General features: G+C 34.9%; 1 protein-coding gene across 1 annotated transcript in view; it reads left to right on the top strand.

Moving 5' to 3' along the window:
• The first annotated feature begins 1,242 nt into the window (after window positions 1-1,242).
• si:ch73-383l1.1 (receptor tyrosine-protein kinase erbB-4) overlaps window positions 1,243-27,001 on the top strand; it is a 234,340-nt gene continuing 208,581 nt past the window's right edge. The window contains exon 1 of the mRNA XM_048197981.1: window positions 1,243-1,635. Within this exon, the coding sequence (XP_048053938.1) occupies window positions 1,557-1,635 (79 nt within the window). The 5' untranslated portion in view covers window positions 1,243-1,556. The remainder of the gene's footprint in view (window positions 1,636-27,001) is intronic.

Here is a 27,001-nt window from a genome sequence, read left to right as displayed (position 1 = left end):
AATAATGCATCCATCCATAAAAAAAAAGTAATCCATACAACTCCAGAGGGTTAATAAAGGCCTTCTGAAGCGAAGCAATGCATTTTTGTAAGAAAAATATCCATATTTAAAACTTTATGATTTCAAAAATCTACGCAGTCGGTCGCGCTTCCTGACACATAATGACGTATGCAGACATTGCTATCTTTGTGCAGAAGAAATAAAGGCATAACGTTTTGGATTTGGATTATATGTGGAAAGTGAGTGAAAGAATTTTCATTTCTGAGTGAAAATCGATTTAAATTTACTGTAAAACAAACATTTCCGTTTATTGTTACAGCATTTATTTCACCTTGGTAATGCTACACTGAACCAGGCCTTCAGCTAAAAGCCTCAAACGAGAATCAGAGAAACATTAAGTAAATACATGCATTTAAATTCACTTATTTTTAATATTAAGTATAGTGTGTATTAAACTTTAATGTAAATGCATTCCCATCAATCCCCACTGTCAAACACCTGCTCTGAAGAAGATCCTGGCTTACAGAGGGAAATGAGTTTGATCATGCTGAGTCACTATTAAGAATGCCTTCTTGATTGTAATGTGAGGGCCTCTAGTGGTTAGGGACTGAACAGGTTAATAGAGTTCAAATGACACAGAACTTATGAGGTATCAGTGTCACATTATATGCTGTACGCATCTCATAAAGAGAGGATCAGACTCATTTAAACTCTGTCGGTATGGACAACTATAGTCATGTGTATTTAGTGACGCCAGAGTAGAGTAAGAGAAAATACAAAATATTTTACAATTTTAATCAGGAGCTACAGTAGTATCCATTCGAATATGAATGAGGTTTTATTTCAACTTCTTTGGCGTATTAATTTGCCTCATTCAATTTGTTGTGAAAAATCAAAAACCACTTAATATAGCTGTGTGTTTCCTTTTGAATTTATCGCCATATGTATCTTAGAAGTTTCCAAACTTGGATTCAGGGTCCCCTAGGGGACTGCAAGGAAAATTTAATAAAGCAAATATTTACAGAATATATTTTGACATTTATTACGGTTTCATTCAAGACTGTAAATCATGAAGTTAATAAGGAATATGTTATTGTATAATGGTAACACACACAAGAGAATCATCATATTTGGGCATGAAAATGTTTCAAATCCCCTGACATGACATTGGTGTCAGCAGGTGTATATGCAAAGCAGTCGTTGGCTGGGCGTGGCCTCATCTGTTCAAGCGCCTCTTTTGACCATTCATACATCGGCTGGGCGGTACTTAGCGCAAGGAGGGGCGTGTCCTGACGCTCAAACCGAAGTTGCGAATCCATCGAGGTAATGAAATGGTTACAAGTCCTACAATCCGGATAATCAGCCACAATTACTTTGAAATAAAACGAAACCAGCGCAAAAGCAAAACAGTCCAGTCGAGTTTATTGTTACAGGATGTGCTCTGGAACGAAGACGTGAGTGCGCGCGCTGGAGACGCAGACGCTGGACTGTCAATGCCCGGATTCTCTATTGATCATGCTAATGTATGGAGATATAACTTCTTAAAATAAGCAGAAATGTGGCCGGCTCGCTTTCTTCTCTTCTTCTGCCTCGGCTTCATATTTGTGGAGGTTCAGAGGAGCAACGGTCAGTCAGGTGAGTGACAGTACGAGTGCGTAAAGGCTCTTGGCAAGCTGCGCACTTGACCGGTGTGCGCTGTTGTTATCGACTACTTTGCTGCACTTAAACGAGCGGAGATGGAAAGATTGTGAAGTGTATGCTTTAGGCACAGTGTATCCCTGCAGTCTTTATGATGACCAGAGGAGGAATCCGTCGGAATCACACACACTTCAGGACTAAGTGCAGCATATAACATCTCTGTTTGTTTGTACATGTCGTCCAGTGTTTATTTGGTGATATTAGCAAATCAGTAATCCAGTAGCTATCATGGTCTGGAATAGATTGACTATTATTTCTGTCTAAATTCAATATTGTGTGTGTGATAGTGATGATTTAGAGCAGGGGTTTTCAAACATTCTGTATGTGTCACCTGATTCAACTCATCAGCTGTTAGGAGAGACTGCAAAATCTGAAGTAGGAGACATTCAAAATGTGTAAAAGGTTTGAAAACCCCTGATTTGGAATATTAACTTAAGGTTATATAGAATTACTTCAAATAAAATGTGTATAACTTTTGGCCAATAGTCAGCTCTGTCACCAAATTCATGAGGTGTTATCAGGACATCATGGCAATGTCAGAAAAAAAAAAAAAAAAAAAAGTTTAGGGCCAATATACAAAACTTGTTACATGACAACACATATAATGCATTTCAAAATGGCTGACTCCCAATATGGCCTACTAAGGGTCATGAGTTTAGGCTAAACTATTCAAAAATTACAAGCACTGGGTTTGCATGTTGTCACTGCCTACAAACTGATCAAGCGATGCCCATGATATATATATATATATATCCACCATATAAGTTTTGTTTCAAAAGGCCAAAGTCTTGCAATGATAATGAGTCACCAAATTCCTGTTTGGCAACCTCCCTGATAAATGTGTTGATGTGTGAGCGGTTTGATAAATCAGATTGAATTTTGACTTATTTTGAAGGTGAATCTCATCTTAACCACATTTTATGTGTTTTTTTTTTTTTTTTTTTTTTTTTTTTTGTGGTCGGAGTTTAATAAGGCCAGTGTTTAAGATTAAGTGCAAATTTGACCTGTTGGTGGCGCTTGAGAGAATAAGCACCAAAAACATCAAAATCACCACAGATCCTTTCTAGTTAGTGTAATACATTTCACAATATAGTAGTTCAGTTGGCTGTCATAGACTTCCAGTCAGTGGAGAGTCTATTTTAATATATCGGTGCGCGTAAAGGCGCTTGATGGAACGCAGCGCGGGAGCGCGCTCAGCGGAACGCGCATTTCCTGCGCACTTGGAATCGCGCTCCAGACCCCTACGCTCTGTTCAAATAGCTGCTCAGCATATTTCAGCATCCCCACTGTGAGAAGTGAACTCAGCGTTGGCGGTGCATGAATTAAGTTTTGTTGTGCAGTGCAGGCTATATGAACGAGGAGAAATGTGGATGGAGGTTATCATGACACAAATACCAGTGAGTGTTATGACGCAAAACGGTGTTCGGCATTTCCAGAGAGGCATTCTTGCATATATACTGTTGGTTTATGTGCTTCACTTCTTATGATGAATTTAACTTTTGGCTCTATGAGTGAATCACATCTAAACGTGTGCAGAACACAGTTTACACCAACATAAATTGTGATAATATTATCATGGTGATTAAGATTTCCCACTAAATTCTCATTAGTCTTAATAGTAATTTCATCAGAGTATAAAGTAAGAAATATTGTAGTACAGTGGGTTTTTTTATGTATTCTAAATATGAATACTTTCAGGATGAACAAATATTGTATGATTATGATTCATTTTATGGTAATATTTTAAATTGAACAATTAAATTTCATTCAAAATTAAAATATTGAGGAAAATCACCTTTAAAGTTGACTAAATGAAGTCCTTAGCAATGCATATCCACTCACAAAAATACATTTTTGATATAATTACAGTAGGATATATTCATGGAACATTATATTTACTTAACGATTTTTGGCATAAAAGAAAAAAATTGACCCATACTGGCATATCGTTGGCTATTGCTTCAAACATACCCGTGCGACTCATGACTGGTTTTGTGGTCCAGGGTCACATATATGGGTGAAATGTACTGATTCTGTAGTATGATTTTTACTCTTCAGTATGCTGAAACATGATCGAATTGATTTTAATTCATTGTTTGAGTGATTAACAGTCACAATGCATTTAAATCAAGGCCAGACTGAGATCCTAAATGATTATTTATCATTCTGGATGATAGATCATTGATTATCTATGTTTCTTTGTATAATATGAGCTGATAATGTGAGGGTCAATGCGAGATTACTGTTTTTCATTCACTGGAGGCTCTTTGTGGAAGATAAATGTAAAAAATCCACTGCGTAAACTCTTCACAAATTATTTCAGGGTCATCAGGTTTCATATTTTTACTGTTCCCCACATAGATGTTGCTTTATATGTAATTTCTGCTTCAGCTCACTGCTCTGTCTGAGGATATAAATGACACAACATCTGACCCAGGCTGAGATGTGACATTTAAGTTCTAAAGGATATTGACTCGGGAATGCAGTCAAATTATTACTCAGCGTCATCTTGGATTAAGCTCCATTTGAGAGTCCCAATGAGTCCCTTAGTAATTAAGCTTGTCACTGATATGGTGTCTAGACATGAATATATTTTTATGAGCAGGAAATGTTGTTTGCCATTTCAGCCAAGCATAATCCTCTTATTAATAATGTATTTGTTATGGACTCATAACTTTAAATGACACTTGTTGCCCATGTCTTACAATACAGAGACATTTAGTAATGTGGACGTTCAGTGATCAGCAGTACACATATTATGTACAAATGTTAATAATTATTATTAAACATTATTTTCAGAAAATCTTAAAATATCACAAAACCTGTCAAAAATCACATCCGGTTCAAATTTCATCCTGAAATTATTTTATGTATTTTTTATTCACAGCATCACATATTGGTCAGATACGGAAGAGGATTAGGGCCAAGCAATAATAAAAAAATAAAACCATCTCGAGATTAAAGTTGTTAAATTTCGAGAAAAAACTTGTTAAATTTCGAGAAAAAAGTCGAAATAAAATGTTGAGAATAAAGTCATTAAATTATGGGGAAAAATTCTTTAAATTACGAGAACAAATTCGTTAAATTATGAGAAAAATGTCGTTAAATTTCGAGAAAAAAGTCTAGATAAAATGATGAGAATAAAGTCATTAAATTATGGGAAAAAATTCATTAAATTACGAGAACAAATTTGTTAAATTATGAGAAAAATGTCATTAAATTTCGAGAAAAAAGTCGAGATAAAATGATGAGAATAAACTCGTTAAATTACGAGAAAAAACTCGTTAAATTACAAGAACAAATTCGTTAAATTATGAGCAAAATGTCGTTAAATTTCGAGAAAAAAGTCAAGATAAAATGTTGAGAATAAAGTCATTAAATTACGGGAAAAAATTCATTAAATTACGAGAACAAATTCGTTAAATTATGAGAAAAATGTCGTTAAATTTCGAGAAAAAAGTTGAGATAAAATGATGAGAATAAACTGATTAAATTATGAGAAAAAAGTTGTTAAATTACAAGAACAAATTCGGTAAATTATGAATTTGTTCTCATAATTTAACGACTTTTTCTCGTAATTTAATGACTTTATTCTCAACATTTTATTTCAACTTTTTTCTCGTAATTTAATGACTTTATTCTCAACATTTTATCTCGACTTTTTTCTCAAAATTTAACGATACCTTTCTCATAATTTAACAAATTTGTTCTTGTAATTTAATGACTTTTTTCTCGTAATTTAACGACTTTTTCTCGTAATTTAATGACTTTATTCTCAACATTTTATCTCGACTTTTTTCTCAAAATTTAACGAGTTTTTTCTCGTAATTTAATGAGTTTATCTCAACATTGTATTTCGACTTTTATTCGACTTTTATTCAACCTTTTTTATTCGTATATCCGTTTATTCTCAATATTTGTATTTTCGAGTTTTTTCTTCGAAATTTAACAACTTTAATCTCGAGATGGTTTTATTTTTTTATTATTGCTTGGCCCTAATCCTCTTCCGTAGTCAGAAGCAATTATATTAGTTGACGAGAAGTTTTAATTATCATTTTCAAATCACTTTTCTTAAATTAATCAAGGATGCCCAATTAAATTCACTTGCTTCCAACCTTATTTATTTATTTATTTAATGATTAAATGTGACCTGTACTTTTTTTTATTGATTGATTGATTGAGAATCACCAACACAGTTAAAATAATCTTTAAGGGTTGGTTCACCCAAAAAGGAAAATTCTGTCATTAATTACCCACCCTCATGTCGTTCCAAACCCTTAAGACCTTTGTTCATCTTCGGAACACTAATTAAGATATTTTTGATTAAAGGCCTACATTGACAGCAAGAAAATTAACACTTTCAAATGCCCAGAAAGCTACTAAAGACATATTTAAATCAGTTCATGTGACTACAGTGGTTGAACATTAATATTATGAAGTGACGAGAATACTTTTTGTGCGGCAAAAAAAACAAAATAACGACTTTATTCAACAATATTTAGTGATGGGCGATTTCAAAACACTGCTTCATGAAGCTTCGAAGCTTCTTTTGTTTCGAATCAGTGGTTCGGAGTGTGTATCAAACTGCCAAAGTCACGTGAACTATTGAAATTTCAAAACGTTTTGAAACAGCCTTGTTTACTGAAATCACGTGACTTTTACAATGTGGTCTGACACTAAGTATCTTTGTTAATTATCTATCTGAGCCATCGGATTTTATCAAAAATATCTTAATGTGTGTTCCGAAGATGAACGACGGTCTTATTGGTGTGGAACGACATGAGGGTGAGAAATTGATGACAGACTTTTCATTTTTGGGTGAACTAACCCTTTTTAATGGTCACATATTACAATTTTAATGTAAAGAGTCCTTTAAACTTTATTTTTAAGAATTACAAAGTAGCTTTTTCCTGCTTCAAATGTCTGAAAGCAAACATCATGAACGTGTCATTTCTTGAACATGTGGAGTAAACCAGTAAAGATAATTATAATCTATGGGACTGCCCTTTTTTTTTAGGGAACTTCAGAGCAGCCCAAAGAATTCTCTTTTTCTCTAGCTTAAGGGTTTGTGTTTTTTTTTTTTTTTCCCACCACTTGAAATTCTTCTCTGAAAACAAAGGCCGGCTGGTTTCTGTCTGTGGTTGTGGCATGGCTTCTGTCCTTTTGCCTCTAAGACATCATCCCCCCTCCTTCATCCTCTCTGTCACCTCACTGTCTCTCAGTGTTTCTCCATCCTCTCAGAACAGTTTGGCTCGGTGCCTCTCCATCAGCTGTGATCCGTTACTTCCCATGCTAATGTGATCATTTATAGAGGCAAACAACATCTGAAACTGAAACAACAAACTGCGCATAAAGACAGCTCGAGTTTTAGCTTGGAGTTCAGAAGGTTTCTTCATTTCTGACGTAGCACAACCTGCTTGGCTTTTATGTTTGCTGATGCTCTGGCCTTTTATTATTACTACACCTTTTAAAAAACTACAACAATAACTGAAAACTCACCATACTTTGCATGCATGAAGGATCCATGGTTAATTATATATTTTTTTGTAATTATGGGATATACAGGATGTGTCATCGCCTAGCAACTAGCAGTTAAATTATCAATATTCAAAACGTCATCCCTGCTACCTTTTTTTTTTTTTTTTTTTTTTTTTTTTTTGAGTTAGAAACTTAAAATGTCACATGCGAGGCTCACTTTGCCTCAAGGACTCAAATTCTGCCATGATTTTATTTATTTATCTTTTTGCAGTAGTAGTAGTCATTGACAATTTTCTTCTGATGAAACACTTCAAGTCAAGTCACCTTATATTTATGTAGCACTTTTTGCAATGCAGATTGTTTCAAAGAAGCTTTACAGTGATAGCAGGAAACATCATTTTGGCTGTACAGCAGCTCTAGAAGAAAATAGTGTCATTGTCCATCTTAAAGGCACAATAGATTAAATATCCAAAAACCACTAGAACAATGTTATATATTTTGTTGACTTGTGTACTCACATTATCCCAAATGTTTCCAACAATGTTTAAATCCAGAGAAATAAGCAATTTTAAACAGGACACGGACCATGTCTGTTTGTCGCCTATCAATGACATCATACCCGTGTTATCCTCTATTTCCGGTTTTAAACCATGGAAACACCATAGCAGACAACGAGTGAACACAGAGTAGCATTATAACAACTTTCAACACACAAATGTATCTAATATAATAAACAGTGCTGCATTACTCCACATACGCTTGACAGGAAGAAGCGGAAGCGGCGACTGCGGCATAATAAAAGTCCCGATGCTCTCGAGCCGTGTGTCGCACTCGTCTCTCATTAGCAATCGCCATGCTCTGCTTCATACTACAATAATGTTAATAATCTCATCCATGAACATGATTTCTGCCCGAGTCCTGTCCCGATTCTTTTCCACTAGCTGTGAGGTGAAGACGACACCTCCCATGATTCCTCGAAATCAAGGCATCATCAAGCTACGACTTTGTTTTGAATAAGCGACCTCTAGTGGCGAAAAATTACATATTGTGCCTTTAAGTAAGTTCAGTATTGATTTCCATTGTAAAAAATGATTAATTAATTTAACTTCAATGGATTGAGGTTAAGGTTGAGATTGGAGTTTAGGGAGTTTTTTGTTTGTTTATTTGTTTGTTTGTTTGTTTTACACATTTTTGGGATATGTTTATTTTGTTTTTATTTTTATTATTATTATTTTTTTTGTGACAATACAACTCCATAGACTCTCATGTTAAATGTAGGCTATTCTTACTTAGAATGACTTGCAATGAGTAATGGTGAAATTGTCTAATGAGCATATTTGTCCACATTATGAAAATTTGCATATTTTCAGAAGGTGTCATGCAGCTTTTCTGTGTTGGTGTCTACTTAATTTGACAGATGATTTAGTGGCAAAATACTATATACTTTTACTGTATACTAGTTTTGGATGCATGGGATTTGATGTCAACAAGCAAAGGTATGGGAAGCATTTTCTGCTCCTTTTTTTAAAGGTGCAATGTGTAAATTTTAAGGTGGATCTATTGACAGAACATAACTATATTTTTCAGTAGTGTGTATAAAGACTTTACATAATGAACCGTTATGTACCGAACGCCGACATGTTTCTACAGTAGCCCTAAACGGACAAACTGCTCTACAGAGCGTGTTTGCTTTGCATGGCTACTCTCTGCTGTTTTAGACATCTTTTTGCTGTTTTGGCCACTGTAACTTCTCTATATTGCAATGCACAGCCTCACTGCTAGATGCCGCTAAAATTGACACACTGCACCTTTAATGTTGATGAGTCTATCTATCCTAACTATACATGATTATACGGTTAATTTTATTATTTGTATTGAGTATTTCATTTTCTCTGCCGTCAGACCTGTTAGCCGTTTTTGTAATGCGACAAACACAATCTCATAGCGTAACTATTATAAGTTTTGGTGAAATGGTGGAAAATTCATACTTCATAATTATTTTCATGATGTGTTATCACAACGTTTTTCCTTTTGTCAAATTAACTTCAATAATTAATGTGGTTCAGATAACATGATATTGAGTTTCTGTTGATTAAACCAATCGCCTTCATTGTATTAACTCAAATTTTTAATTTCAATGAACTCAAAATTTTAAGGCAACCAGGTAACTTACTTTTTAAGCTAAACCAACAATTATTTTTACAGTGTATGATTTCCTAAAATCTTATTTGTACATATTTGTTTTGATCTGCTTATGCCCAGTGATGGATATGTACTTTTTTTTCTAAAAATTGCATGTTTTCATATATGAAATACGTCATAAAATATGTTTTCCCATGGTTGGTCGTGACTCACCAGATTAACTCACTAGTTTGTCTGAAAAGAGCAGAGAGTTTTATTGTGAGGTTTATTGTGAATCAGCTCGCTGCTGTGCGGGTGGGAAACACTGGCTACTTTGTCCCTTTAAACTCTTCCTTGTGCGGCAGTGACCTGTAATAAAGCATGTGCTCGGAAATGGCAGCTGTGGTAGTGGTTGGGAGAGACGGATAAGAAGAGAGAAAACGGAAGAGAGCGATAAGCAATCGTACTCCACCAACATCTCTGTGTCTTCTTGTGTCCGTCAAGCCTCATGGCCTCACTTCTGTTGCTCTGTTTAGGTGAGATAGAGGGCAGATGTCACATCCCAACCCTATAGAAATGTCACTGCAGTTTCTCTCAGTTTAAAGGTTCATAAAACTCCTACTGAGAAGGTGGGGTGATAGTGTGTCTCCTTGGATTACTGGATCAAAGAAGACCTTGTGAGAAACTATCATCGTTTCTTTATGTTCGCAGTAGATAGCTCATCACTTATTTCACTCAGAGCAGGGAAAGTTTTTGCTGAAAGAATATGAGTTGAACAGTGCTGAATGGTGGTTTAACCTTATAATTGGAGTATATGCTATATTTACTTAGATAATAACTAAGCTGTAAATAATAATAAATAAATAATTAGTATTTAGTCTTAAGTGCCAATTATTTTGCCAATCATTTTACTCTTTTGATCAAGAATGTAACCTACACACAGACATACACACACATCAATGAGATCAAATGCTCAGTTGGAGACTGTTTAGCTGAGCCAGAAGTTTCAAAACATTTTAAACAACAAATCTAAAATCTATACTGTGACAGAAATTAGTCTTTGATAATGTCTAAATATACATCCAAATGCAATTCCTACTAAAAGTAATTCTACCTGAAAAGAGTTCTCATTAAAGGTGCCATAGAATGGAAAATTGAATTTACCTTGGCATAGTCAAATAACAAGAGTTCAGTACATGGAAATGACATACAGTGAGTCTCAAACTCCATTGTTTCCTCCTTCTTATATAAATCTAATTTGTTTAAAAGACCTCCGAAGAACAGGTGAATCTCAACATAACACCATTACGTAACAGTCGGGATCATTAATATGTACGCCCCCAATATTTGCATATGCCAGCTCATGTTCAAGGCATTACACAAGGGCAGCCAGTATTAACGTCTGGATCTGTGCACAGCTGAATCATCAGACTAGGTAAGTAAGCAAAGACAATTGCGAAAAATGGCAGATGGAGCAATAATAACTGACATGATCCATGATATCATGATATTTTTAGTGATATTTGTAAATTGTCTTTCTAAATGTTTCGTTAGCATGTTGCTAATGTACTGTTAAATGTGGTTAAAGTTACCATTGTTTATTAGTGTATTCACGGAGACAAGAGCCGTTGTTATTTTCATTTTTAAACACTTGCAGTCTGTATAATTCATAAACACAACTTCATTCTTTATAAATCTCTCCAACAGTGTGTAATGTTAGCTTTAGCCTGTTAGCCACGGAGCATAGCCTCAAACTCGTTCAGAATCAAATGTAAACATCCAAATAAATACTATACTCACATGATCCGATCCATGCATGCAGCATGCACAACGAACACTTTGTAAAGATCCATTTTGAGGGCTATATTAGCTGTGTGAACTTACACAGCAATGTATATAGAGTCGAGAGCTCGGGGGCAGGGAGCGCGAGCAATTAAAGGGGCAGCAGCCTGAATCGGCGCATTTCTAATGATGCCCCAAAATAGGCAGTTAAAAAATTAATTTAAAAAAATCTATGGGGTATTTTGAGCTGAAACTTCACAGACACATTCAGGGGACACCTAAGACTTATATGTGTTATTTTATTTATTTATTTATTGGCAACTGCTATTTACTAAGTGCGAATAGCATATTTTCTTAGCCATAGATGCTATTTACACTAAGTGACAATAGCAGCATTTTCTTAGCGATATACTATTTACACTGGGTGGAAATAGTGATAGATTATATTTACACCATGTAAAAGTATCAGTTCTTTGCAATAAGAGTAAATAGTAATTAGATGCTATCTATACTTTATATTGGCAGATACTATTTACACCGCAGTATTTTTGTACATAAACAGGATGCAATAATATCATAGATTGCAAATGATTATATTTATTAAATGGATGCTGCCTTATTGGGAGAATAAAAACCTTCCCAACACCTTCCCCTAACCCTACCCAATAAACACTTTTAATATTATTAAACATTTGTTCGCAGTTTATTTCCATTTTTAGAACAGTATTTTCATTGTTATTGAAAATAAATGCAAGCTTGGCAAAAGGTGGATCCGAACCCGTGCCAATCACGTTAAAAGTCAATCTTGTAAGCCTTACTCACTACTGCTGCACCACTGAATACGTTAAATTCAGCACGTCTTTTTCAAAACATGAGTGGCCTAACCAGAGATTGGTGGGCGGAGCTAGTGTAAATGGCATTTGCCAACAAGGGACGCTATTTGCACTTAGTGTAAATAGACACTCCATTATTTATTTGAAACCAGATAGCACTAATATACTTATTTTTAACTTACACTTACTTCTTGAATTGATATAATTTGAATAAAATGAAGTAGTAGTTCAAAATTCAGAGCCTGATTTTAAAAAAAAAAAATCCACATTCAAAGCAAAATAGCTGACGCTGTAAATTATGTACAGTCTCTGCATACTAATGTATGCAGAATTTATAACACACTTCCTGTTTCCCCTTTTTTCCCCATAAATTTGTTGCCTCGCCACAGCCAAATAAAAATATTTAATTTATTTATTTATTGCAGTCCACAGAAATTGTGAAAAATGCACTTATTAACTGGCTCGCTCTCTTTAAAGTTTCTAAATTAAATTATTTCTAAATTATGCTCTTTCAAATCATTCTGCATTCAGCTGAACACTCATTCAGTTGAGTCCCTTTAATCCTGGGGTCTACCAGAATGGTTTACTACCTATATATAGCTGGCTGCTGGTAAGTCTTGGGCAGTGAGTTATTGGACACCCTCTTACTATTTGAATTCATTTCTTATTTTATCTCTGGGATATCCAGCACTTGGATTGATGAGAATTGCATGTACCTGTTCGGAATGGGACATAAATGTAATATCACACGCACGAACAAATGAATGTTTCACAGAACTATAATAACCTGACTGAGGGCACTGTCTGAACTAGAGCTGAATGATATGATAGTATACATTTTCATAGCACAGTGTACATGCGGTCTTTAAATTCTTTAAATATGAGATTATTTGTTATGAATTATCTTTTGGTTTGTGTCCAGGTTCCAAGTGTGTTTCATTCACTGGATTATCCAAAGGTGTCATCATGACCACATCAATAATTAATCTATACAACAGTTTTAGGTTGTAATCCACTGTTGAAATAATATGTGATTAAATATACATGATTTGATATTTGATTTTGGTCATACTGCTCACCCCTTGTCTGAACTTTGCATCCTCACCATGTGGAGAAGAGACTGTAAATATTAATTTGAGCATCTCTGAAGCCATAGAAACAACCTGGAGCTCTGAAACCTCTTTGAATGATCTTTTATGTGTCAGTAAAGTAGGTACATATATGTATCTTCATCATAACTAAATAAAACATCACATCTCAGTGTGTATGATGTACTAAAGCGTCGCCACAAAATGATGTCCCTGATGGCTATCATTTTGTATGAAAGTTGGCATTTACAAGCTAGCATATGCTTTTGAAAATGCCACCAAAGTGGTGTACTTATACTGATGTCTATAGCTGTGCAGAGAAGATAAACTCTATCCTTCTTCTGTGTTGAGAAATGTTTGAAAATGCAGTTCTTGCACTGGTTTGTTTAAATATGTTAGGAGACTAAAACTGTATTTATAATGTATGCATGTTTTATGTGTTACTGCCTGTCCAAGAAAAAAAAAAAAGTCACACACTCCAATATTCGGTTGGACCATCTTTAGCTTTAGTTACGGCACGCATTCGCCGTGGCATCGCTTTGATTAGCTTCTGCAAAGTCACAACATTTATTCCCATCCAGAGTTGCATTCATTTTTCACCAAGATTTTGTATTGATGATGGGAAAGTCAGACCACTGCGCAAAGTCTTCTCTAGCACATCCCAAAGATTCTCAATGGGGTTAAGGTCTGGACTCTGTGGTGGCCAATCCATATGTGAAAATGACATCTCATGCTCCCTCATACTCTTTCACGATTTGAGCCCGATGAATCCTGGCATTGTCATCGTGGAATATGCCCATGCCATCAGGGAAGAAAAAATCCATTGATGGAATAACCTTATCATTCAGTATATTCAGGTAGTCAGCTGACCTCATTCTTTGGACACATAACGTTGCTAAACAATAGACCTGACCAACTACAGCAACCCCAGATCATAGCATTGCCCCCACAGGCTTGTACGGGAGGCACTAGGCATGATGGGTGCATCACTTCATCCTCTTCTCTTCTTACCCTGATGCGCCCGTCACTCTGGAACAGGACAAATCTGGACTCATCAGACCACATGACCTTCTTCCATTGCTGCAGAGTCCAATCTTTATGATCCCTAGTAAATTGAAGCCTTTTTTTTCCGATTAGCCTCACTGATAAGTGATTTTCTTAAGGCTACACAGCTGTTTAGTCCCAATCCCTTGAGTTCCCTTCACATTGTGCGTGTGGACATGCTATTAATTTAACAATTAAACATAGCCGTGAGTTCTACTGTTGTTTTTTTACGATTTAATTTCACCAAACGTTTAAGTGATCGCCGATCACGATCATTCAAGATTTTTTTAGACCACATTTCATCCTTGAAGATGATGGCTCCCCACTATCCTTCCAGTTTTTAAAAATGCATTGGACAGTTCTTAACCCAATTTTAGTAGTTTCAGCAGTCTCCTTAGATGTTTTCTTTGCTTGATGCATGCCAATAATTTAACCCGTCTGAAACAAATTAACATCTTTTCCATGACCACCGGATGTGTCTTCCAACATGGTTGTTTAAGAAATGAGAAGCTACTCACTGCATCAGTTAGGGTTAAATACAAACCCGATTCCAAAAAAGTTGGGACACTGTACAAATTGTGAATAAAAACAAAATGCAATGATGTGGAAGTTTCAAATTTCAATATTTTATTCAGAATACAACATAGATGACATATCAAATGTTTAAACTGAGAAAATGTATCATTTTAAGGGAAAAATAAGTTAATTTTAAATTTCATGGCATCAACACATCTCAAAAAAGTTGGGACAAGGCCATGTTTACCACTGTGTGGCATCCCCTCTTCTTTTTATAACAGTCTGCAAACGTCTGGGGACTGAGGAGACAAGTTGCTCAAGTTTAGGAATAGGAATGTTGTCCCATTCTTGTCTAATACAGGCTTCTAGTTGCTCAACTGTCTGAGGTCTTCTTTGTCGCATCTTCCTCTTTATGATGTGTCAAATGTTTTCTATGGGTGAAAGATCTGGACTGCAGGCTGGCCATTTCAGTACCCGGATCCTTCTTCTACGCAGCCATGATGTTGTAATTGATGCAGTATGTGGTCTGGCATTGTCATGTTGGAAAATGCAAGGTCTTCCCTGAAAGAGACGACATCTGGATGGGAGCATATGTTGTTCTAGAACTTGGATATACCTTTCAGCATTGATGGTGCCTTTCCAGATGTGTAAGCTGCCCATGCCACACGCACTCATGCAACCCCATACCATCAGAGATGCAGGCTTCTGAACTGAGCGCTGATAACAACTTGGGTTGTCCTTGTCCTCTTTAGTCCGGATGACATGGCGTCCCAGTTTTCCCAAAAGAACTTCAAATTTTGATTCGTCTGACCACAGAACAATTTTCCACTTTGCCACAGTCCATTTTAAATGAGCCTTGGCCCAGAGAAAACGCCTGCGCTTCTGGATCATGTTTAGATATGGCTTCTTTTTTGAGCTATAGAGTTTTAACCGGCAACGGCGAATGGCACAGTGGATTGTGTTCACCGACAATGTTTTCTGGAAGTATTCCTGAGCCCATGTTGTGATTTCCATTACAGTAGCATTCCTGCATGTGATGCAGTGCCGTCTAAGGGCCCGAAGATCACGGGCATCCAGTATGGTTTTCCGGCCTTGACCCTTACGCACAGAGATTGTTCCAGATTCTCTGAATCTTTGGATGATATTATGCACTGTAGATGATGATAACTTCAAACTCTTTGCAATTTTTCTCTGAGAAACTCTATTTTTCGCCGCAGCATTGGGGGAATTGGTGATCCTCTGCCCATCTTGACTTCTGAGAGACACTGCCACTCTGAGAGGCTCTTTTTATACCCAATCATGTTGCCAATTGACCTAATAAGTTGCAAATTGGTCCTCCAGCTGTTCCTTATATGTACATTTAACTTTTCCAGCCTCTTATTGCTACCTGTCCCAACTTTTTTGGAATGTGTAGCTCTCATGAAATCCAAAATGAGCCAATATTTGGCATGACATTTCAAAATGTCTCACTTTCAACATTTGATATGTTATCTATATTCTATTGTGAATAAAATATAAGTTTATGAGATTTGTAAATTATTGCATTCCTTCTTTATTCACAATTTGTACAGTGTCCCAACTTTTTTTGAAATCGGGTTTGTAACTTGTTGCCAGCTGAAACATAATCATCCATGCAGTAATTATCCAATGGGAGGCTCTTACCTATTTGCTTAGTTAAATCCAGGTGGTGACTTTTTTTTTTTGGACGGGCAGTATATACATAGATATGTTTACAGATGTAAACAAGAAAGCCTGCAATGAGTTCACTACGTATGACAATGGTTCAAATTGTTGAATCAAGTCATTATTTTTGTTTTGTTTTTGTGCATAAAAAGTATTCTTGTCACTTCATAACATTAAGGTTGAACCACTGTAGTCACGTTGACTATTTTAACCATGTTTTTAACTACCCTTCTGGATGTCAAAAGGTGCAGTGATGTCGCTGTCTGTGTGGATCAGATACCCTCGGATTTCATCAAAAAAATTTGTGTTCCGAAGTTGAACGAAGGTCTTACAGGTGTAGAACGACATGAGGATGAGTAATTAATGAGAGAAATTAAATTTTTGGGTGAACTAACCCTTTAACAGAAGGAGAGGGTTAGAACAGGCCTTCTGAAGACCTGCAGGGCTTTTAGGATAGAGAGGTTTGGAGTGTGCGGTTAATAACATCTCTCACCCACCATCTGTGGATTGAAGCGAGTCTTAAGGACTCTTAAGTGCAGGTTCATGCAGAAGAAGGGAAAACAAGGTGAACAAAACAGAATCAAGAAGTTTCAAAACAACTCGCAACTTACTGAGAAGAGGTCAAGTCTTCAAACTTATTATTTTCTGCTGCTGGATGACAAAATGTCCAAAAAATCCCTTAGACTCAAACTGACGGAGGGATTTGAGCCAGATTTAGAGACCTAGATATTCAAGATGGCTTCTTTGGACTGTGCAACAACACCTTAGCATAATGGCGTAAAGTTTTGCACTGACAAGCACCACATACAATTTCTTCTGAAAATGTAAACGTCATCTAGTACATTATTGTAGTCTGTTCACTGGAAAAATTTTAGTAATAGTTTTGGTTACAGTCCAGTACTTGTTCCTTAGGCAATGCATTCTTCATATGTCAATGATAATAATGATAATGGTGATGATAATAGTCATTATTATGTCCTTTGTGTATGTGCTGTGACTGACGTTTCCAGCTGTTAGGATGGATGTGAGCCGCCCTGAAGGTGGCCGAGGGAAGGAAAACAATATTTGGGGCTCAGCATAAGATTTGTGTGATAGTATTTCATGGTATTTCAAAGTAAAATACCTTCATTGTTCGTTTTATCTTTTGGGATATTTTGCCCCAAAATATTACATATGAATTATAGAAATTACATGTATGATAAAGTATGGGTTTTTTAGGAACATTAAGATTTTTTTGACAACTGAGCACATATAAAACACATGCAAATAATATTTTATTCTAGATCATGTATTTATACATTATTGTAGTATTTGTACTGATTTAAATTTATACAGTTTAAATTTATACAAATATGTGACCCTGGACCACAAAACCAGTCATATGGTAAATTTTTTTGAAATTGAGATTTATACATCATATGAAAGATGAATAAATAATCTTTCCATTGATGTATGGTTTGTTAGGACAGGACAATATTTTGCCGAGATGCAACTATTTAAATATCTGAGGGTGCTAAAAAATCTCAATATTGAGAAAATTGCCTTTAAAGTTGTCCAAATGAAGTCCTTAGCAATGCATATCCACTAACAACAATACGTTTTTGATATAATTACAGTAGGAAATTTACAAAATATCTTCATGAAACATGATCTTTACTTAATATCCTAATGATTTTTGGCATAAAAGAAAAATCGATAATTTTGACTCATACAATATCCTATACTATAGTAAGTACCTGTTGTTAGTTCTAATTACACTGTAACATGGAAAAAAAGTGTAACTAAATAATTTCTTTAATTTTCTTTTAAGTTGCAGATACCATGTGACTTAGATGTTCTTGTGAGATTCACCCTAATAACTTTTTAGCATTTATCTCAACTTTAGTAAAACTTGTGTGTCTGTTTGTGCGCGTGTGTGTGCTTGGGTTCAGTGTGCTGCAGTGATATTTATTAAAACATAATATATTATAGGTATATTATTATACACCCGCACAGAACAGTCCACACTGAAACCACCTTCTTAATTAGGCGAATTAGCCAGAGATCAAAAAGGAAAATTAGTAGCGCAGTGCCACATGTTTTGTGCCGAAGTAGCCTGTGCTCATTTGCATGACAACACATGTTGGCTGCTCATTATGGACAGCCCTGACAATATGTTGCCTGATTGGACAGATTGCTCATCAGGAGAATCCAGTTCTTGCTGGCACACCTGGGACCCAGTAGCATTTTAATGATCCCTTTCAGCGCTCAAGAAGAAAACATGTACGTTCTGTAATGTTAAACACACTCGCACGTTCATGCAAATCCTCATAAGTATATGTGAGAAGACATGCACACAAATATAGAATGACCTTTAATATGTCTGCACACACAGAGCTCTTTGTGCTGGCTGGATTCAGCCTTAATTAAATAGAGAATTATATTTTTCTTTATAACACTAGGGCTCCAAAAGTAAAAATCACATTCATTTTCTCCAAAGAAATATGCAAACTTATCCTGAGCTCTGATATTAAAGCGATGGTATACCCATTTGTGGGTGATATTTTGAAGAATGTTGGTAATCAAACAGTTGATGGCCCCATTGCCTTCCATAGTATTTTTATTATAATTTTTTTTCTCCATACTTTGGCCCTATTATACACCCGGAGCAATGCTACGCCAGGCACATCGCAGGTATTTTTTGCTAGTTTCAGCCCGACGCAGTTATCATTTTCACGTCTAATGCCATGTTGTTTAAATAGCAAATATATCAACATAGTGCAAAATGGTATTAAAATTATGTGTAGAAGTTGTTGCTTTGTTATGAGAAAGAATGTCTGGAAAACTGAATTTAACCACAGGGACCATTTTGGATCAAGTCATGCGGTCAATATCATGTGACAGGATGTGACATCATTCAGACAACTGCAAAGGACCACATGGTCATGAAGCAAAGCAACTAACTCTCTTTTAACTATTTGAAAAATTCATGTTTTCACTTGCTCATACGCATGTCCCGAAACATCAGGTCATTCGGTACAACCGCTATAAAACATGGAAAATGATGTAATATTTTGAAAACTTGTACTAAATATAAAATATTTGATTGTCCTTTTGCTAGCTAGATAGATATCAGCCGGTTAGCATTGTTTGAAAATATCGTCATTCGGTAAAACCAAAATTTTGGTTAAACTGAAAGACTTTTTTGGTGACAAATTGTGTCCATCTAGTGAAAAATGACAAAAACAGTGTTAATTGATTATAAAAACCACATAATCTCATTGTTAACACTTAATAAAACAATATAAAAATATATAAAATAATTGTTTTTTTACACTTTTAAAAATCTTTATTCGTCAATGACCAAAAAGGATTACAATGTAAAAGATTATAATTGTGTACATAAAGTTAAAAATGCCTACATGTCATAATGGATAGTGATTGCATGTATCAGAATCACCTATTTGCAGTGATGACGAGTGAAATTGGCTAATTATTTGACAAACCGTGGCAAAACACACGTATTTAAACTGACTCGTCAGGTTGAGGGTGTCTATATTCAAACGTAAATAGCGACTCCGCCATGTTGCAAGCGCAACTGGCTTTTAAAGGGAAGGGGAGATGAGACTCTGATTGGTTTATTGCATGTTATGAGAATAGGTAGAGAATAGGTACAACCCATTTGGACCATGCACCTGGCGTGCAAACCATTTTTTCGGTCGTTAAACTAGCAAAAGTGTATTCGGACATGCCCTAAGTGCACCTGTAACATTTCAGACCATGTACTTAGATCATTAACATAGGGCCCTATAAATCATTGGGGTCCATCCACTGTTTGGTTACCCATGTTCTTCAAGATATCTTCTTTTTGTGTTTAACAGAAGAAAGAAAGGTTTGGAACAACTTGAGGGAGTAAATGATGACAGAATTTTCATTTTTGGGTGAACTATCCCTTTAAGCGATATTGATAAGCTTCTGTAGAAGCCATAAAGAACTGGGTATACGTCATTTTCCACATTCTGCTCCGTCTCGGACATGGTTAAGTGCGCAAACCTTTCAATGTATACTCCAATGACCGAGAGCACAAAAAAGACTATGCACACTATCTAGTGGACATTATTTTGAAGCGATCAAGTCAATCACGCATGCATTGTTGTACACGAACCGTCATATGGATAGTGCGCGGACCAATGCAGAATGTGGACAGCCGGACAGTTCTTTATGCTTTGGGCTTAAGACAGTGTGTTTTTATTTCTAAAGTTGTGTTTAGAGTTGGCACATAATGGTGTCCAATTGAAGGACTACATTCCCAATGAATCCTGAAAAAACACCCAACCAATCAGAGAAGTTACTGTTTCCATTGAAAAGAAACATTGAAACATTGTGGACAAAATGAAGTCTCTGAAAATGTGTGCGGTCACTGTTGTGCTCTGTTGACTCGCCCAGTTTCGCCACATATTTTATAGTCTTTTATAATCCTATATTTTTCCAGCTCCAGCCAATTAACATTAAATCCCAATTTTTCAATTAATACTAAAGCGATTAATGCTCTGAAAAGCACGCTGATGTCTTACATGCTGGTTTATGCCATATGCGGCCTGTGATCCACCTGCTGTGAGCTCAGTCGAGTCGTACTCTGGTCTGTCTGTCACATCGGCTGGCAAAAGAGCTGTTCTTTGTGAAATGAAAGTGTCCAGCTGGATGTGATGCTCAATTCATCAGCTCCAGCCCAGGCTGGTGTGATAAATGACATGGATGCTTTCCTCCATTGCATGCGCACTCACAATGACACAGTCTCAGCCACGATCCTTCTCCTGTGTCAACCGTGCAGTTATGGGAAATAAGACGTTTTTAGGGCACAAAGGCATGTAAATAGTTATTAAATCACCAAATGGAACAATTATAATGCACCAAATGTACATAGATAATAGATGAAGGAAAAGGATTGCCGTTGCTATGGCAATTTTTTATATTAACATGTATTTTATGCAATACGGAGACGGTATCACATACTCTTGCAGCTTTGGTGTTTAGGGAGAAGTTCTCATCCCATGGAGAGACACCTTTAGAGCAGTTTAATCATTCAACAAAAGAAGTCTTTCAGCAATTTTGAGTTTCATACCATTCGTGGAGTCATGCATTTTCCTGGGCACTCTGGGAAATATAACTAAAGTCAGACCTTATCTGTATCTGCCATTCTTTAATAGCATATTCTCTGATATTGTGAAAGTTTTTAAAGTCGTCGTTCAGTTGACAAGAAAAGTTCAGCTGCCATCATCGACACAGAGTAATGTTACTGTAATTTCTAGTCAGATATTGTCAGTCAAACACAAAATGAGACATTTGATGGTTAATGAATAACATTTCTTATTATTGTCAGTTTTAAAATATTTCTGCTGCTTAATATTTTTGTGTTATGAAAAATGCTGTTATTTGCTTTGGAGTCATGATGCATTTTCAGAAAGTGATTTTCTTTTTCTAAGTTATGAAGCCTGTGTAAAGGCAAGGATACTGAAATAGCACATTGTCAGTTTGTTCAGAGGTCAAGGGTAACTTTCTATCTTTGCGATGGTTAAAGAGTCTGCCTCACCTCACACAAACCTCCCTCTGCCTGAGAACCGAGAGCTGAGGTTAACACGATTACAAGGTGAAGACAAAACCGAGGGAGCACTGCTTACTTGTCAGAGGCTATAATGGAAAGCAGAAGTAATACACTGTGATACTGCCAGTACTGAAGGGTTCCTGCCAACAGAGAGATATTCATTTAGTTTTTCACTGTTTCCTTAGAGTAAGAGTCATTTGAAGCGCAATGCAATTTACAACATGAAGTTAATAACGCTTGGTGTTATCCAGTAAGATATCTAGGCCACTTTTTAATTAGATAAGAAGAGCAGGTACACAGTACAGTCCAAAAGTTTGGAACCACTAAGATTTTTAATGTTTTTAAAAGAAGTTTCGTCTGCTCACCAAGGCTACATTTATTTAATTAAAAATACAGTAAAAAACAGTAATATTGTGAAATATTATTACAATTTAAAATAACTGTTTTCTATTTGAATATATTTCACAAAGTAATTTATACCTGTGATGCAAAGCTGAATTTTCAGCATCATTACTCCAGTCTTCAGTGTCACATGATCCTTCAGAAATCATTCTAATATGCTGATCTGCTGCTCAAGAAACATTTAATGTGTACAATTGTACAAAATATTTGTGTACAATATTTTTTTTTCAGGATTATTTGATGAATAGAAAGTTCAAAAGAACAGTGTTTATCTGAAATCTAATCTTTTGTAACATTATAAATGTCTTTACTGCCACTTTTGATTGATTTAATGCATCCTTGCTGAATAAAAGTATTCATTTCTTTAATTTCTTTTCAAAAAAATAAAAATAAAAATTCTTACTGACCCCAAACTTTTGAACGGTAGTGTATAATGCTACAGAAGCTTTGTATTTCAGATAAATGCTGTTCTTTTGAACTTTCTATTCATCAAGGAATCCTGAAAAAAAAAGTACACAACTGTTTTCAACATTGAAAATAATCATAAATGTTTATTGAGCAGCAAATCAGCATATTAGAATGATTTCTGAAGGATCATGTGACACTGAAGACTGGAGTAATGATGCTGAAAATTCAGCTTTGCATCACAGGAATAAATTACTTTGTCAAATATATTTAAATAGTACACAGTTATTTTAAATTGTAATAATATTTCACAATATTACTGTTTTTTACTGTATTTTTAATTAAATAAATGTAGCCTTGGTGAGCAGACGAAACTTCTTTTAAAAACATTAAAAATCTTAGTGGTTCCAAACTTTTGGACTGTACTGTACATGGGGCTAATAATGTTATTATTATTATTATTATTATTATTATTATTATTATTATTATTATTATTATTATTATTAACAAAAATAACATGATTAACAATAAAAAATATTTAAAATAATAATAATAATAATTGTTTTTATCATTTGTATTAACAAAACTAACATGATAAATAAAAATAAAATTATTTTGATAAGATAATAATAATAATAATAATAATAATAATAATGTTAAATGAAATGTTGTCAATATAATAATAATAATATTATTATTATTATTATTATTATTATTATTATTATTGTTGTTGTTAAAATAACAAATAATATTTTATTTCTAGTAATATTAATATTTTATACAAATTATTTTCATTTCATTAATTATATTAATTTTGTTAAAAATAATATGATAAAAGTAAAATATTTTTATAATAATAATAATAATAATAATAATAATAATAATTGTTTTTATTATTGTTAATAACAAAATTAACATGATAAATAAAAATAAAATAATTGATAAAATAATAATAATGTTAAATAAAATAATTTCAATAATAACTAATAATATTTATTATTATTATTATTATTATATTATTATTATTATTATATAGAAATTATTTTACTTTTATTGATTATATTTTCTTAATTATTATTATTATTATTATATAAGCATAAACACATTGCTGATCTCTCTCAGTGACAACTTCTCTTTATTACTTTTTCAAGCTCAATCCTTGAAAATGTTGCTGTTATCATGAAAGCAGCAGCCACACTTTGTGCAGCATTGATAAAGCACTGCGAGTCTTATGAACTGATATGGCATGCACATCTTACAATCAAAACAAACACATTTTTCCTGTTTCCACATTTGAACCGTAAAAGCCCAAGTAGCTCATTTATGCTTTGATACAGTGCTTTGATTCCTCGTGTTGTTTTGAGTGCAAAATCACACAGCCACGACTGTTTTATTTCATATTTTTATTTTATTTCGCTGCATTACTTAATAGGATGCCCTGCTTCATTGCACTTATACATCAGTATACGTCAGTAGAAAGAGTGAGCTGTCCGTTAGGATTTCCATATCTGACTGGCAAATGCATGGTAAAAATCTATTCAGTCAGAATATTTGGCTACTTTTGAATGGTCTGCAAAAGAAAAATATGTTTGTTTTTTTTCTGGTGTAGTTATGACTTTTACCAGCAGGGGCAAAATATACTGTGCTAACTAGGCAAACTTTGACCCCTTGATATTAGCATGCGTCTAAACACAAATTGAAAGGTGACAGAAATAGGCCTCATGCTAAAGAACCATCTCTGTCTGTTTGTTAACTCTAATCGAATGGCCACTCACTGTGCTGAATGCCACAAGCATTAGCTCGAGTTCCTAATTGGCCCAGCGTCGGCTAATTGCACACTCCGCTGGGAGGCAGAGCTGCTTATTTCAATAAGAGTAAACAAGCACTAGCATTCCTCTAACGGTCATGTTTTAATTAGAGGAAAGTCCGATGCATGTGCTGACAGAGCATGTTAGAGAGGGACTGCAAAACAAAAGGGCGAATCAAAAGGCCCAAAGAACAAGGCTATCTCTGATGGCCAGCCCACTCCATGCATATCAGCACATTCTTACTGATGCAGTTAGCGTGCAAACATTTTGCCAATCACATCACAATTTGCCTGGTTTGTAAACATGATCAAATTAAGTTCCTCTTTGAGTTTTAGCCATGCTCTTCTGGATGATTTACCCTGACAAAATATTAGCATAAACGAATATGGTAAAACCTTGGTGAAACCAGTAGTTATCAACTCAACTATATATATATACTATATATATATATATATATATATATATATAGGTATATATATATATATATACCGATCATGCATAACATTATGAGCACTGACAGGTGAAGTGAATAACACAGATTATCTCTTCATCATGGCACCTGTTAGTGGGTGAGATATATTAGGCAGCAAGTGAACATTTTGTCCTCAAGTGAACATGCTTTGGGCAATGTTCTGCTGGGAAAGCTTGGGTCCTGCCATCCATGTGGATGTTACTTTGACACATACCACCTACCTAAGCATTGTTCAGACCATGTACACCCTTTCATGGAAACGGTATTCCCTGGTGGCTGTGGCCTCTTTCAGCAGGATAATGCTCCTGCCACAAAGCAAAAATGGTTCAGGAATGGTTTGAGGAGCACAACAATGAGTTTGAGGTGTTGACTTGGCCTCCAAATTCCCCAGATCTCAATCCAATCGAGCATCTGTGGGATGTGCTGAACAAACAAGTCCAATCCATGGAGGCTCCACCTCGCAACTTACAGGACTTAAAGGATCTGCTGCTAACATCTTGGTGTCAGATACCACAGCACACCTTCAGGGGTCTAGAGGAGTCCATGCCTCGACGGGTCAGGGCTGTTTTGGCAGCAAAATTACCCACTGACATGATTTAATCACATCATTATTCCAGTCCTCAGTGTCACAAGATCCTTCAGAAATCATTCTAATGCTGATATGCTGTTCAAGATTTTATTATTATTATTATAACTCTATCAGAGTTGAAAATAGTTGTGCTGCATAATATATACAGTAGTCAACATTTGAAGTGGATCAAAAAAGTTCATCAAAGTTGTCCTAAAAACTAAGTTGTCCTAAGAAGAAGGTTTTAGGACAACCTTGATGAAAGGTTTTGATCCTCTTTTTATATATATATATATATATATATATATATATATATATATATATATATATATATATATATATATATATGGAAACCATGATCTTTTTTCAGGGTTTCTTGATGAATAGAAAGTTCAAAAGAACAGCATTTATTTGAAATATAATCTTTATAATGTTTTAATGTTATAATGTTTTTACTGTCACTTTTGATCATTTTATTATGAAAGAGGATTATGGCCAAGCAATAATAAAAAAATAAATAATATCTAATAATATCTAAATAAATAATATATATATATATATAATAATCTCGAGATTAAAGCCATTGTTAAACGAGATTAAACTCGTTAAATTTTGAGAAAAAAAGGCAAAAAATGTCGAAATAAACTTTGAGAATGAAGTTATGTTTCGTGAAAAAACTCTTTAAATTTTGAGAAAAAAAGTTTAAATTAAATGTTGAGAAAGTCATTAAATTTTGAGAATAAAGTCGTTATGTGTCGAGAAAAAACTCATAACATTTTGTGAAAAAAGTTTAAATAAAACATTGAGAATACAATCATTAAATTTTGAGGATAAAGTCGTTATGTTTTAAGGAAAAAACATACAATTTCATGAAAAAAGTTGAAATAAAACATTGAGAATAAAATCGTTAAATTTTGAGAAAAAAGTCAATAATAAAATGTCAAGAATATACACATTCGAACAGTGTCATGTTCATTGCATACTGATAGAGGACATGACAGAGTTGCATCACTTAGTCAAGCTACATTTTAGGCTTTCTTTTAGTAACAAAGATACTATCAGTTTTAGCTAATTACGTGAATTTGTCTGTTCAAGCGTAATAAATTTGTGCGCTCTCTCTGTGTGCGAGTTTTTTTATCTCTTTAATCTCAAGATGGTTTTATTTATGTTTTTATTATTGCTTGGCCCTAATCCTCTTCCGTATTTTATTGCATTTTTGCTCTAACATAAAAAAAAAAAAAATACTGATTTCAAAACTTTTGAATGGTATATCAAAGTAATGTGCTTTTACCATCCAGTCCCCTCACTGAACCACCACAGTACTTTTGTATTTCATTCTCACTCAGCTTCTGTTAAGATACTCGTCTTCAGAATCGACTGTCATGTCGTAAAGGTACTTGGAGACTTAGATTGAGTGAGACAGAGAGAGATGTGTTCTCATTATTCCCTCCTACCCGGCAGTGTCTGAGTTGCCCATTAACCTGCATGTTGCTCAGGAGCTCTTAAATCTCTCCTCAGCACT

Source organism: Megalobrama amblycephala, linkage group LG7 (assembly GCF_018812025.1).
Source record: "Megalobrama amblycephala isolate DHTTF-2021 linkage group LG7, ASM1881202v1, whole genome shotgun sequence".
Lineage (NCBI taxonomy): Eukaryota > Metazoa > Chordata > Actinopteri > Cypriniformes > Xenocyprididae > Megalobrama > Megalobrama amblycephala.
Note: the sequence above shows the minus strand (reverse complement) of the source record. Positions and strands in the feature narration are given on the sequence as shown.